General features: G+C 45.1%; 1 protein-coding gene across 11 annotated transcripts in view; it reads right to left on the bottom strand.

The window, feature by feature from the left end:
- The window catches only part of UBR4 (ubiquitin protein ligase E3 component n-recognin 4), a 2,329,353-nt gene that overhangs the window by 1,283,978 nt on the left and 1,030,493 nt on the right, over positions 1-14,882 (bottom strand). For all 11 annotated transcript variants that reach the window (XM_078642504.1, XM_078642505.1, XM_078642507.1 and 8 more), the window contains exon 39: positions 6,102-6,272. In XM_078642504.1, the coding sequence (XP_078498630.1) occupies positions 6,102-6,272 (171 nt within the window). The remainder of the gene's footprint in view (positions 1-6,101; positions 6,273-14,882) is intronic.

Below are 14,882 nucleotides of genomic sequence, written 5' to 3'. Positions count from 1 at the left end.
TTTCTGTCCCAACCTAATCCTAATTTTATTTCTTTATTTGATTTTATTAATGTAATCATGGATGGACAAGTGTATGGAAAATTTGATGGCATATGTTTAGGGGGAGATTTTAACGCACATGTACATTTAAGAAACCCCCCATGTAAAAGAGGTATAGAACTGTTAGATTTTCTCTCTTCTAATGAACTTGTTAATTGCATGGAGCATGCAGGTATGGAAAACCATGCATCCCCATTCCCCACCTTTATTGGTCACGGGGGTGGTACGACGATTGATTATGTTTTTGTTTCCCATGCCATTGCAAAGGCATTAATAAGGGCAGAAGTAGTGTGTGAAATTTACAGCGATCACTACCCAATTGCCATCCATTTATCACTACCAAGGGGCAAGTGTCCAAAACGCGAAATAGGCGCAAGGGGTCTGGAAATCTCGACAGACAAGTTGAGGGTAATCTGGAAGGGTGCAGACAATAAGGGAATCCTGGCTGAAGTATGTAAGAAACATCCATCTTTGATTAAAGATTGTCTTACCACAGAGGACCAAGGGATAAATGTGGTTAAAGCGTTTTCTGAACTCTGCAACATAATTAAAGGTGAAATTTCTAGACCAGCCTCTAGTAAGGCCGAGGAAATACCTAGGTGGTTCGATGCCCCATGCTCAAAAGCGAATAGGATGCTTAGAGCTGCCCTAAAAGCTGAACCAAGGGACACACTGAGGGTAAGGCTGCTTAGAGCAGAGTATAAGCTCGCTTTACGTACTAGATCAAACGATTTACTGAAAACCCACTGGGATTCCCTGGCACGAGCTGCTGACCTAAAAGATACCACTGGATTTTGGAGGGAGGTAAAGGAAATAAGATCTATTGGCTCAAATTTGACGGAAATTAACTGTAACATCACTGGCCCGATCTGGGTTGCGCACTTTGGTAAAATTTACGCAACACCAGACAATACTCCTTTGCTGCTACCCCCTCCACACCCAATGTCTATTTCCACGCTTGAGGTTTTCGATGCAATTTTAGAAAGCGCCGGGAACAAAGCACCCGGATCTGATGGGCTCTCCATAGACCAATTAAAATGTGAACCAGAGTTTTGGGCTCCTTTGCTATGTAATGTTTTCAATAATTTAACTGAAGGAGAGATTCCGGAAACATGGTCACGTAGCATTATTGTTCCCATTTTTAAAAAGGGCGATAGGCTGGATCCTGGGTGTTACCGCCCAATTTCTTTAATAGATAACACCTTAAAAGTCTTGGGACGGATCTTATTTAAAAGGATAAGAACATGGACAGATGAGAATAACATCCTACATCCTAGCCAGTTTGGGTTCCGCAGTAGTGTCGGAACGGTGGAACAATGCTTGAATCTGAATTTGATCATGGGAAAATATAACATTGCAAAGAAATCCCCTTTATATTTTGGTTTTATGGATCTGAGCTCGGCTTTTGATTTTGTTAATCGCTCCCGGCTTTGGTCTACCCTTCTCGAATATGGTTTGGATGACCATCTGGTACATTTTTTAGCTTTTTTACACCGTGATCTTAAAGCTTGTGTACGTGTGAATCAAATGGGTGAAGTTTCCAACGATATTAACATTGGTAGGGGGGTGAGACAAGGGTGTGTGCTGGCCCCTCTCCTTTTTATTTTGTATATTAATAAACTAAGCGGCACTTTGAGCACCCTAACTAGTGATGTGCCTTACATTAACGGAGCCCCAATACCCACCCTTCTTTACGCAGATGACGCGGTCCTGATGGGCCGTACTCCGAAGGCACTGCGTATTTTAATTTCAGGGTTTGTCCTTTTTATGGCCGATTTAGGCTTAACAACCAATTTTAAAAAATCACTGATTATGAGCTGTGGGCCAAAAAGTCACAAAATTCCCCAGATTATTTCAGGGTCAAATGTTTTAAAAAGTACCAACACTTTCCCCTATTTAGGGCTCTTATTCTCAAATAGTGGTACGTGGCATGCCCATGTTTCTTATGCCAGGAATAAACTGGGCAAGGCCATTAATTGTGTAACCTCGTTGAGGCAGCCCACCCAAGCTGATGTGATAACCCCCCTGGTGAAGATATACCAAACCCAATGCATGCCAACTGGCACTTACGGCGCTGAGGTTTGGGGCTACACTAAGTGTTCCTCCATTCAAACAGAAGAAAATAGATTCTGTCGTAAGGTATTGGGGGGGGTCATCTGTTCTCCAACCTATGTATGTCATAATGAATTAAATATTGCCTACATAGAGGATTTTGTGAGATCAAGACCAGCATTGTTCTGGATAAAGTTATGGAACAATACGGCTGCTACATTGACCCGTGACATTATTTTGGATTGTCTAAAATGTGACAGGGGACACCATATTCCATGGCTGAAATCAGTAAAAGAGTGCCTCGCAAGCGTGGGTTTGGCATCCTTGTTCACATCACCGCACCTAATAAATCGCTCCCATAAGACCATTACCTTAAGGGCATTGTATGATTTATATAGTGAAGAGCGGGACAGAAAGAATCAGATCAAATGCACGGTTGTAAAATATATGGCCTGTTCTGAACCACACATTAAAAAACCTGGCCTACCGTACAGATATTTGCGTTTGCATCTTGGTAGATGGGTAAGGGGTTTATTGTTTCGTTTCCGAGAGGGGAGTATAGTTAATTTATTGAACTTCCCTCTGGGATACAATAAACATCTTGAAACTTTAAATTGCCCCTGTAACCCTTGCATGAAACAAAGTCTCATGCATTTCCTGTTCTTCTGTGGTTTTTATAAAAAATTTACTGTACATTATTTAATGCCCTATTGCAAGAAAAATGAACTGACTAATTTTAAATTGGCACTTCGGTCCTTTTTGGTATTGGGATCAGACGAAGTTATTTTTAGGATGAGTTGTTTTCTCAAAGCTGCCGTTAGATCGAGAGCCACCCTTATTATTGATGTTTAACCATAGCACACTGCACTTTTTATTCTGCACTTTTATGATAAAGAAATTTTTTACACTTACCATTTTAATCCTTAGTATTTATGTGTAATTAGATAATATTATAATAATGTGATGTTTGTCTTTTTAAGAAAGGTTTTTAAAATTGTGTTTTTTATCAAATTTCTTTTACTTCGATTATTGGGGAAGGACAAATTTGGTATAGTTGTGAAACTATCATTATTGTAATAGATTATGATTCGATTTAGATTCGATTGTGCTCGTTTTATCCTGCATTATTCTCCAATTGTCATTATTGAATTGAATGCTTTTGATATGTGTTTTTTGTTTGTACTTTTATGGATGTTTTTTATTCCGAATAAAGATCTTTTGACTTGACTTGACACACCAGAGTGGGAACCAAGGGTTCCTGAACTGGCTCAAATCGGAGTATGCAAGGATGGCACCATTTGTGCCCTTTAATACAGTCTTGTGGCACAGCAAAGCGCCGCCAGCCCAGCCCAATACACTAAGTCCTGTCTAGAAGGTAGTCACACCTCCCTGTGAGAGGAAACCTATTGTTCTACCTTCCCCCTCTTGAGCTCAGCTCACGCGCAGGAGGGCAGAATCATGTCTGTGGTTGGCAGCAGCACTAGCTTGCTGGCAGACCTTAGACGGCTGGTACCGGGAGTTCAGGAGGGTCCCCTAAGAAGCCCCCCAGTGCATGGGATCCTACTTCCAGCACCGGAATAGTGTTTGGGTATGATTCTAACACGTTTGATACTAAACATGACCGGGTTCGGTATAGCGACTATATAGTTTGACATCTCGTAATGACTGATGTCCACTGTGTACCTTAAAGTGGCTGACCGCACTTACAAACCCTGAAGAAGCGACTCTGGGATTTGCAGGGGTGTCCTGCTCATATAAGGGCACACTTGACATGAAGCACTTTGCCCTCAGGACTGAAGGGCCCCCCCCATAGGGGTGACTTATAGGTTTTAATTGCAGTGACCTCATATATAAAGAAACTTGTATCTGTTGCGAGAGGTGCAAGCACCATCTCACAGGCTGCAATGGCAGGCCTGTGGTAACAGTTTAGGAGGACTGCCATCAGTGAAATAATATATGCTGCAGCCCATGGAAGCCCACTGGTGTACCTATGCCCTGGGTACCTTAGTCCCATATACTAGGGACTTATAAGGGTACACTAGTAGCCAATTGAGGAGGTATGAAAATACTTACCAGAGGCAATTTAGGGGAGGGAGCACTGTTACTTGGGTCCTGATCTAATTTCCTACAGGCAGGCTGGTGTTGACCAGTCAGTCACACATTAGTGGTTTGGTAAGTTTGCAGGGGGAGGGGCACCTCTGAGGTGTCTTCTGAGTGCATTTATTAATGAATCCACCACTGGCATCTGTGTGGGCTCGGTAATCTGAAATATGTGGTACCAAACATCTTGGAATTTATTGAAGCCATCATGGAGCTGTGGAACTCGTGGCAAGCTCCCTCCCCACGTACTCAGTATGGTTTCACTGTGCACTTATGTGTAAGAATGGACTTTGACACTACAGGGGCATATCCGCTCATTCAGGTATGCCTTCACAAGAGGTATAGTGTACCCTGCCTTAGGGCGGAAGTAAGGCCTGCTGTAGTGGTGACTTACCTGTGCCTCTTGCAGCACTGGTAGGCTTGGCACACAGGGATGTGTGGCAGGGCAACTCCACTTTTATCTGCGCCAGTGCACATTCAGTCAGACTCACCAGAGTAAGGCAAACAGTTGGGGGTAACCATACCAAAAGGAGTACTTTCCTACAGCATCCATCTGAAAAAGACATTTGACAAAGACCCAATCCAAACTGTTTGGATCCACGTTCCCTGTCGGGAAAGTGTGCATAAACGTGTGATGCAAACCATGCCACTTTGTTCCAGTCCCGGACGGGAGACCCATTACCAGGAAGTAGGGGAAGATCTAGCACCACTATAGTGCAGCTTAGTACAGCCCTATTTATCGTACCAATTGACCTGTGTACTACTTAGATCTGCACTAATATTAGAGTACTTTTCATTTTCATTAAAGACAAGCCCTGGGATGGACATTGGGTTATTGTGTGTGCTGGTTTACTGTTGAATAATAAGCCCTTGTCCTACGCAATACATTCTTGAGAAGCCTTTGACAGCTCAACCTCGCTACCATGAGAGACAAGTGCAGCCAGAGTCATACTTATCCCAGTTTGCACAGCCATAGTAAGAAGAACCCCAGGACACAACTGTCAAACACCCTGAACCACAACGCTTGCCGCTAATAGCCCTTGTTTGCTCTTGGTCCTTGCCAACAGGTTCTGATAGGAAAGTTGCGACCACTCAGGCATGCCAGGATTGTGATGTCAAACATGTGCAAAATACTTTAAATTGTAGTTCAGTAAAATATTTAAGTTGAAAGGCCTACATAAAGGAATGGTACGCATGGTAAAGAAAAATAATGATTTTGATTAAACAGATTTAGTTGAATGAAAAGGGTACAAAGAACCTGGAGAATGGGTTGTTGAGAACAAAATACAATATTATCAATAGTAACATGAGCAGTATCCCACACTTTTCAATCAGACCTAGCCCTTACCAATAAGCGGACCCCAAAACCAACCACTATCTAAGTGATAGTGGTTGTACTTTGTGTTTTGCTACCTAATAAGAAAATGGAATAAAGAGATTTAACTGATGAACTTCTTTCTCACTATGGACTTTATAATTGTTTACATCGAACTGTATACTGTGATGTGGTGCACCTGTGCTTTTTCTGGTTCTAATTGTTGAGTTCCATAAGAACGGGCACTCTGACAGTGGGTGCTTATCGTTGTGCACACGGACCCTTGAGAAAATACAAAGGGCAATATATACTTTTGGGAGTAATATATGATTAGGTGCTGGCAGTGAGAAGACTCCACTGTCTTTCCAAAGAACTTTTCACTATCTAAGCTTTCCACCACAAACATGCCCAACCATAAGCAGTACTCCCTGCAACAAGACCCTACTGTCAGCTGTATGGTTCCAAACAGCTCACACGTCTGTTGTACTTACACAGTTAGGTCATTTGGTAGATGTACCATTGCTACCAAACTATCATGAGATTTACACAACAACCAGGCTCAAACATCATTAGAATGTACACATCCAGGCCATACCATCAACTGCTCCGTCATCTCCACAGATTTATCTAAGGTGTGCAGTTCATTGAGGGCATGCTGAGCACGACTGCTGCTACCAACAGCAGAGGCCTGCTGAAAATTTTGCTGGATGGCATCCATAAGGAAATTCAACATGTCAAGAAGAAGGGGGGCAAAAGAAAAGGTTGGCTGAAAAAAATAGTAAAACAAACCGGTAAGTCAGACCATGATGTAGGTAAGAAAAAAGTAAATCAAAAGTCACTGCACAATATATTACAACATTAAACTTAAGGTACAAATCTAAGAACATGGTCAATTACATATGGCAAAAAAATATTAAATTTCAGAGCACTTCTATTTACCTTTATTAATAACAATGAGTAAATACTTTACTTTCCTGTAACAATATAACTTATGTTTCTTTTCATACAATTACTAATCTAGGACTTTACTATAAAGGTGCCAGTGAGGGCCTATAACACTGAAAAGAGTAAGAAACTTTAAAAGCTATTCAGTCTGGGGGCGTGGCTAGCAGCCAAGCAAGATGGCCACAGCCCAAGAGAGCTCCGGGGCTGATGGAGCCTTCCCGATAAATCCGCTCTTTCATCCAGAAGCTACACGGCCCAAACAAGGCAGTGCAGAAATCGTAACAGTAGAGCAGAGCGCGACTATCCAGAGCTCCGAGGGATTGTCGGCTGACAATTTATGAGGAGCGACACACTAAGACAGAGGTCTTCAAACTTTTCCACGTTGAGCCCCCCAGCTGAATTCCCCCAAATGTTGGGCCCCCCACCACCCGACAGAAACCTCGGGAATCCGGCACACCACATGATCGATTGCCACACGCACACCACGGGCCATATCCGGCAAACAATGCTCAACACAACAAGAGTGCCTAGCAAACTGCAGGCCTGTGAGTGGGTGTGGCGAAACGACAGAGGCGTACCACACATCTCAAAACACAATCCTCCAAGACAAAATGTGCGCAAATTCTCCCCACTAGGATGCCCTACCTTACACAGGACACAGATCAACAAAAACACCACCAACATGAATGTGACTGGTGTGCCGGTGCCCAGCCACACCTAGACTCTTAATCTGTGGGTGGATCCCTGCCACTGCCATCCTCAGGCTGTGCTCCACATCCAGTCCTGAACGGTACCTAGTCTTCAACACTGCAAGTGCTGAGAACCCAATCTCACAAACTCCCCAACAAATAAACAAATACATTGTAGGATGTAAAGCACCATGCACAAGTGAACCAAAGGGAGGACCGCCATGATGAACCCACTATAGGGAACACACCATGGGTGCTTCACCAAGCGGAACCCAAAACATGGAACCCGACCTTGCCCATGGGGGCCCCGCATTTAAGTAGCAGCTGGACGTCACGCAAAATGTCACACGCATGATGCATAGATCCCACACATGGAATACAGAACAGTAACACATAGGCAAGGGAGCAGCCAAACAATTCAAATACCTTCCACTCTAAACCACAGCTCCCATGGCACCAAGAAAGCAAAGGAAGTCATCACAACCCTCCCCATCCATCATGTACACCTTGTCATCCACCAACACCCCCACCATTCATTCCGTCCCTCCATCTGAGCCCCATCCACATCCAAACCCCTGCAACCACTTGCAAAACCATCCACCATCCATCCCTCCATCCATCCATCATCTCACCCATCCATCCCTCCATCCACCCCCTCACCCATCCATCTATCATCCATCCATCCCTTCACCCAATCCATCCCCTCACCAATCCATCCACTCTTCCACCCATCCATCCATCCACCCACTCATCCATCCAACCATTCACCCAAGCTATCCTCTCACTCATCCATCCACTCCTCCACTCTGCCATCCACTCCTCCACTCATCCATCCACTCCTCCACCCATCCATCCACTCCTCCACCCATCCATCCATTCAGTCATCCATCCATCCACCCACCCTCTCACCCATCCAGCCATCCCCCCACCCACTCATCCATCCACCCACTCAACCCCCCACTCATCCATCCACCCATCCATCCCGCTCTCCACCCTCCCCCCACTCATGCATGCACTCTCTGACCCATCCATCTCCATGCTCCTCTCCTCACCCATCCATGCACACACCTGCCCATCCACTCTGCCAATCATTCATCCATGTCCTCACTCATCCATCCATCCTCCCCCTCTCTCTCCATTCCCACCTCACCGAGCCACCCATCCCTCCATCCACCCACTCATCCATCCACTCATCCACTCATGAATCCATCCATTGACCACTCATCCACCCCTTCACTCCTCCATCCATCCCCCGACAATCCACCCTCCTCAATCACCCATCCATCCATCCATCCATCCATCCCCACATCCACCCCTTCACTCATCCATCCATCCATTCATTCATTCATTCACCCCTTCACCCATCAATACATCAATACATCCATCACCTCTCACATCAATCCATCCATCACCTCTCACATCAATCCATCCATCACCTCTCTCATCCATCCACCCACCGACCGACTCGTCCACCATCCACCCCCCCATTGATCCATCCACCATTTCACTGATCCATCCACCCATCCATCTACCCTTCCAACCATACACCCATCCATCCACTCCCATCCATCCCTCCACTCATGCATCCATCCTCTCTCCCACCATCCATTCATCCCTTCACTCACCATCCATCCCCTCACTCATCCATCCACTCCCCACCCATACATCCACCATGTCACCCACACATCCACCATGCCACCCATCACCCCACCCATACGTCTGGTGGCCGGCTCCACCCGAGATCCCTCACACATTTGATTATTCAAATTTGAATCTGCAGACCAACATCCCTGAACACTGACACTTCAGTGCCCACACAAAGATCCTCATGAGTTGAGGACCACAGACCAGAACCCACTGTCCCGATTCATGGCCCAAACCCGGATTGCAACCTCTCCCTCCCTTCCCAAAATAACTGAAGGACTCCCGCCCCCCCAACTCCCCCTCACTCAAAACCTCTGCGAAACCTTCTCTCCCTTCTGGGAGGAGCTAACTCTCCCAGGAGGGGGTTAATTCACGGAGTTGACAGATTCAGCTTCAGTGGGAGGCAAGGGGTCTCCTCTGCTAAAACTGAAAGCGTGTCTGTTTGTTTGCTTTTGTTTTTAGCAGAGTGTGGCAAATAAATAAATAATACCCTATTTTTGACTAAGCATATAGCATAACAGATAGCTCAATAAATAAGAGTCAAGATTCGAGGTAGTAGGAGTTTCTGCAGGTTTATTACAGCATAAGGACAGGATCAGGACAACCTGCATAGGAACAGAGTGACAGGGCCCAGCAGGGTAAAAGGGTCCCAGCAGGGTAAAAGGGTCCCAGCAGCTGCTGGGGCTGGGTCTGGGATGAGCGCGCTAACTTTTAATAACAATACATCAACTTATATACATAGCGCAAACACATAGCATTACATTGCAGTAGGCGTAGCAGTGGGTGGAGCAGAAAGCGTGACGCGTAGCAGTCGCGAAAGATAAGAGTAAAAGTAGGTGTAACTGGGCGTATACATAGACATGTGATGCAAACGTAACAGAATATGTCATGAATGGGCGGAAACATAGGAGGGGGCTACCTAAGGAGCCGGGACCTCTAACCTAATGGTGCGCGTAAACTGGCAATGACGTGTTACTAGGAGAAGCTGGGGGCTACGAACTCTGTGCTAGGAGCAGAGACTAGAGTCTGGAGGGTCGGAGCGACATGTACCTAAACCCTATCTGGTATCTGATGTTTAGGGAACATGTTGATATAAACTAGAAGTCATGAGGGAAAAAGCTAACTTGATTCTAAGACTGGACCATGCATTATTCTACATGTAGTGCGTGATGAGGAATATTAAATGACCAGTAAATGCAGTATTTCTCTAACGTGGAGACGAGAAGGCTAGACAATGACGGAAACTATTGATGCAGTTCAGTAACTTAGGAATGCAGAGAAGGAGGACTGAACTGATAGCTGGAACTATAACATACTTTTGGCAGACTCAGAGGCAGAGCCAAGCTGCACCGGGCTCTGCGAAGCAGGAAGTAAGTGAAGGGTCGAGGATACAGGTGGGGGCTGTATCGCTCCTTAGCGAGGCTTTTCAGGAGACAGGAGCTGAATCTGATGTCCGGGCCCTTTTGAGGCCTAGAAACGGGGACTTTATAATGGAATAACGTGCACACTGAGAAACGTGGCAACATAACTTTACATAGGCCTGATATTCGTAGTATTCACGAGGACTGGAAACTGGCATACTGGAGGTGGACACAACCGTAATTGCGTCAGTAATCGGACATGGGGAATAACATATGCATATTGGTCATGCACACATAACATATGATGGATGAGGCGTAGGGACACAGAACATGGCAAAATTTACTTTTCCACATTCCCTCCTTGTCACTACGTTTCCATCAGGAAACATCAATTTTCATGATACCGTCTATCATTTCATACAGTATCATTTGCTCGTCTCGAATTGTCTTGGAACGGGATTTAGAACGGGGCTTGGGACTAGGAATACAAGAGGTAGCACAAATGCCGCAAATCGCAGGGCCACATTGTATACAGAGGCAGCAGCTAAATATGATCGCTACTGCAATACCTAGAAAGGACAGGATTTTCCATCCCCATGCGGAAATTATATTCCAGAACCAACCGGACCATGTCCAGGTGCCTGGATCTTGGTGTAACAGATGGGCAATTTTATGGAGTCTGGTTATAGCTGAATAAACAGACGGCGCGTTATTTGGAATGAAAATGCAGCAACTAGATCCGATGACTCTACAGGCCCCGCCCCTATCGGCCAGTATGACGTCAAGGACGAGACGATTTTGCAAAACGACAAATCTCATAGCAGATTGTTCTTCGGTTAAGTTACCTAGAGCAGAGGCAGTCTCATTAACTACAGCTTCAAGGGTTCTTGTTAACCTACGAATTAGTTTACTATTCTGGACAGGTCCTACGAAGAAGAAGAAACCTTTATTGAAATCTGTATACTGTTCTAGAGTAGTTTCAGTATAATCGACAATTGGGGACTCCCTTCTATGTCTAATGTGTACTAGATGTGTGTTTCTGTGATAATCAGATGGGGCTAGAAAAACAGGTGGCAGTAGGAAGGCAATATAACAGGTTCCCTCCCAATCGAGGGGCAGACGAACATATGCAGTTTGACCACAAATAAAATATGAATGACGTGAAGCTTTGAAAATAGATTTCCCACTATCACTATACTTGACAATAGTAGTACATTCACTATGTCCTACATGTACAGAACCATAATTGCGGACACATAATTCACCTTTGACTGGTAATACTGAAATAGCAGGTAAGTCTGGAGTAGTATCAGACTGAACATTCAGGACCATGAAATTCGACGAATAATTACCTAAATTATACACTTCATTTTCTAGATCTAAACCTGTTCTGTGGGGGAGACCTTGCTTGTCTGGGAAACATGTGCTGTTAAGAAAAGACATATCTGTTGAGGATGACGTTAACGTGGACCATGCTCCACACGAACCATTATGTGAAAAAGGATAAGGAAAGAGTGGCAGAACTCCTTTCGGTGTCTGGAAAGGGGGGAGTCGACCACACACCCAACAATTAGTGGCGTTGCTGGTCTGGTGTGAGTAATGTAACATACGGATGAAGGAATTGTTGCGCATAGCGAGGCGATATGAATATTCGTGAGGAGGCAGATCACTAAACGTGTGCTCTACTGTAACATTAGCAGACATATTAGCATGAGGAACTGGAAAATACAGATAGAATGCATAGCTGGTGCAGGAAATCATAATGCTGATGAATAATATGAAACTCAGAAAAACGATACATCGGTTTGCGTTTAGACTGACTCTCTCACTATGGGGGTCTATTTTATACATGTCAGAAACAGTCTAACCGTTTCACCTAGGGGAGGACTTATACAATCAAACTGACTGACTTATTTTACTAGACCGTAGTTTTTGCTTATACTCCTGCTGCGGAGTTTTCTCTACCAAGGGAGGGGTTGTAACAATGTCTTTTACGGGACAGTCCTTAAGAGCAATATTTTGGTAGTCCTTCGAATCCTGGGAAATGTTTTTAGAAACTGATTTCAGTCCTTTAAAAAGTTTAACATGAGACAGGTGGATCCATCCTTTCCTGCCTTCCAACTTCACGGCTGTACGGGTGGTGAGGAGGACCTGACGGGGCTCCTTCCATCGGGGCTCCAGCGGACTTGATCTGTCAAAATTCCGGACCATCACAAGGGCACCTGGAACGATTTCATGTGGTGCCACCTCGGTATTGTCTGGAAATGCGGCGGCAACCTGTGAACGACATGAGTTGAGGGCAGACATCAAGGAAGCTAGGTAATCTGTCAGCATATTACATGAAACATCGGTAATACTACGGGGTCTAGGAGTACCCCACATGTTAGGGGGGCGGCCGAATACGACCTCATACGGGGACAGACCTGATCTGGAATGTGCAACCATGCGCATATAAAACAAAGCGACTGGCAGAGCTACTAGCCAGTCCACACCTTTTTCTTTACAGACTTTTGCAATGCGGATTTTCAGGGTCTGATTATGTCTCTCGACCAGACCGGCTGCTTCAGGATGGCGTACACAATGGAACTTCCACTGGTACCCTAACAACAGGGAAACGTGCTTCATGAGTTCAGATGAGAATGGCTGACCGTTATCAGAATATACGACTCTAGGGAGTCCGTATCTAGGGAAAAACTCACGAACCAACTGCTTGGCAGTGGTCGCGGCTGTGTAATCTGGGACTGGATATGCTTCTGTCCATCTGGACAAAGCGCATACAACTACAAGGACATACTTGAAACCTCGACATCGCTCCATCTGAATATAATCCATCTGGAGGACCTCAAAAGGGTGGTCAGGAGGCTGGAAACCACCTCGTTCCACCGGAACACTTTTACCTGGGTTGAACTGACAACATATCATACAGGTACGAACTTTCTGCTTGGCTGCAGCTCGTAAATGCTTGTTGAACCAAATGTTCTGGATACTGTCTAACATAGCTTTTTCTCCTAAATGTGCTGGACTATGTGCGGTATTGATAATGACTTGAACCATAGAGTCGGGGAGAAACCATGTGGCTCTACCCTTCGTTAACCATCCTTGATCTGTCTGGACCCCTCCTTGTTCAGACCATTTCTTGATTTCATCGGGAGTAGCATGTAACTGGATATCTATGACATCTTGTGTAGGGTCCTTAACTGTCATGCATGTAGTCGAATCTGGAGTATGTGTCAGGTTAACTGGAGTGTCTGGAGTCTGTGCTGTAAGCTTGGCTGTACGGTCTGCTAGATCATTACCTTGGGAAATAATGTCAGTGACTTTCGTATGTGCTTTGCATTTCATAATAGCAATGGATGTCGGTAAATGTATGGCATCTAACAGAGCTTGAATAAGGAGACCATGCTGAATCTTGGTTCCATGAGAAGTCATAAAACCTCTCTCCTGCCAGAGCACTCCGAAGTCGTGTACAACTCCGAATGCGTAACGTGAATCTGTGTAAACATTAACTTTCAGGTTCTTGGCATGTATACAGGCTTGTGTCAGAGCGACTAGCTCTGCTGCTTGAGCGGACAGGGTGTCAATACGGTGTGTTTCAATAACTTCGGTGTCAGTAGTCACTGCATACGCGGCGACTAGTTCTCCTGTACTAGTTCTCATACATGAACCATCCACATAAAGTGTCAGGTCAGGATCTGGTAACGGAATGTCTGTCAGGTCTTGTCTTGGCTTTGTCGTAATATTAACTACTTCCACACAGTCATGTGGGTCAGGATTTGAACTAACTGATGGTAACAGTGTAGCAGGATTCAGGACGTTGCAGCGTCTGATTTCTATGTGTGGCTGGAACAGTGTCAATTCATAACCTGTTAAACGTGCAATTGTTAAGTGCTGAGTTTGTGTTCGGTTTAAAAGAACTTCTACTGAATGTGGAACTTGTACTGTCAGGGAATGTCCTAAAACTATGGAATCACTTTGTCTGATAGCTAGTGCTGTGGCTGCAACTGACTTGAGGCACGCAGGCAACGCCTGGGCGACTGGATCTAGTGTGCTCGAAAAATAAGCACAGGGCTTGTATTGTCCTGCTTGATCTTGTGTGAGAACAGATAATGCTGTACCTTCACGTTCTGTAACGAAAAGTGTAAAAGACTTACTGTAGTTCGGTGTAGCTAGAACTGGAGCTTGACATAGGGCTTTCTTTAACTCGTTGAAACTAAGTGTATGTTCAGATGTCCAAGGGAGAACAGTCGATACGGCTGCCTCCTGTGTCGTTAACTGTATCAGTGGCTTGGCTAGAAATGCATACTGGGGAATCCATTGTCTACAATAAGAAGTAAGGCCGATAAAGGCACGTACCTCCTTCTGGGTTCTGGGCTGGGGAAGACTCGCTATTAACTGGATACGGTCTGGTGTCAACTGCCTACCCCTCTTGGACAGCAAGTGTCCTAAGTAAACCACTTGCTGGACACAGAATTGAAGCTTCGAAGGTGACACCTTGTGCCCCATTTCGGCTAGAAAATACAGAACTGTAAGGGATGCTCGCTCGCAAGCACGTTCAGAACGGGCTGTGATCAGTAGATCATCGACATACTGGAGCAGGGCAGTGTCAGTTGGCATGTGAATATTGTCTAGTTGTCTCTTGAGTGCTTGACTGTAAATACTAGGACTTTCTGTGAAACCTTGAGGAGCGCGTGTGAACATATAGCTCCTTCCATTCAAACAAAATCCGAAAAGAAACTG

This window comes from Lissotriton helveticus, chromosome 5_1, assembly GCF_964261635.1.
Source record: "Lissotriton helveticus chromosome 5_1, aLisHel1.1, whole genome shotgun sequence".
Lineage (NCBI taxonomy): Eukaryota > Metazoa > Chordata > Amphibia > Caudata > Salamandridae > Lissotriton > Lissotriton helveticus.
The sequence above is the reverse complement of the archived record's forward strand: the minus strand, read 5'-3'. Positions and strand labels throughout refer to the sequence as shown.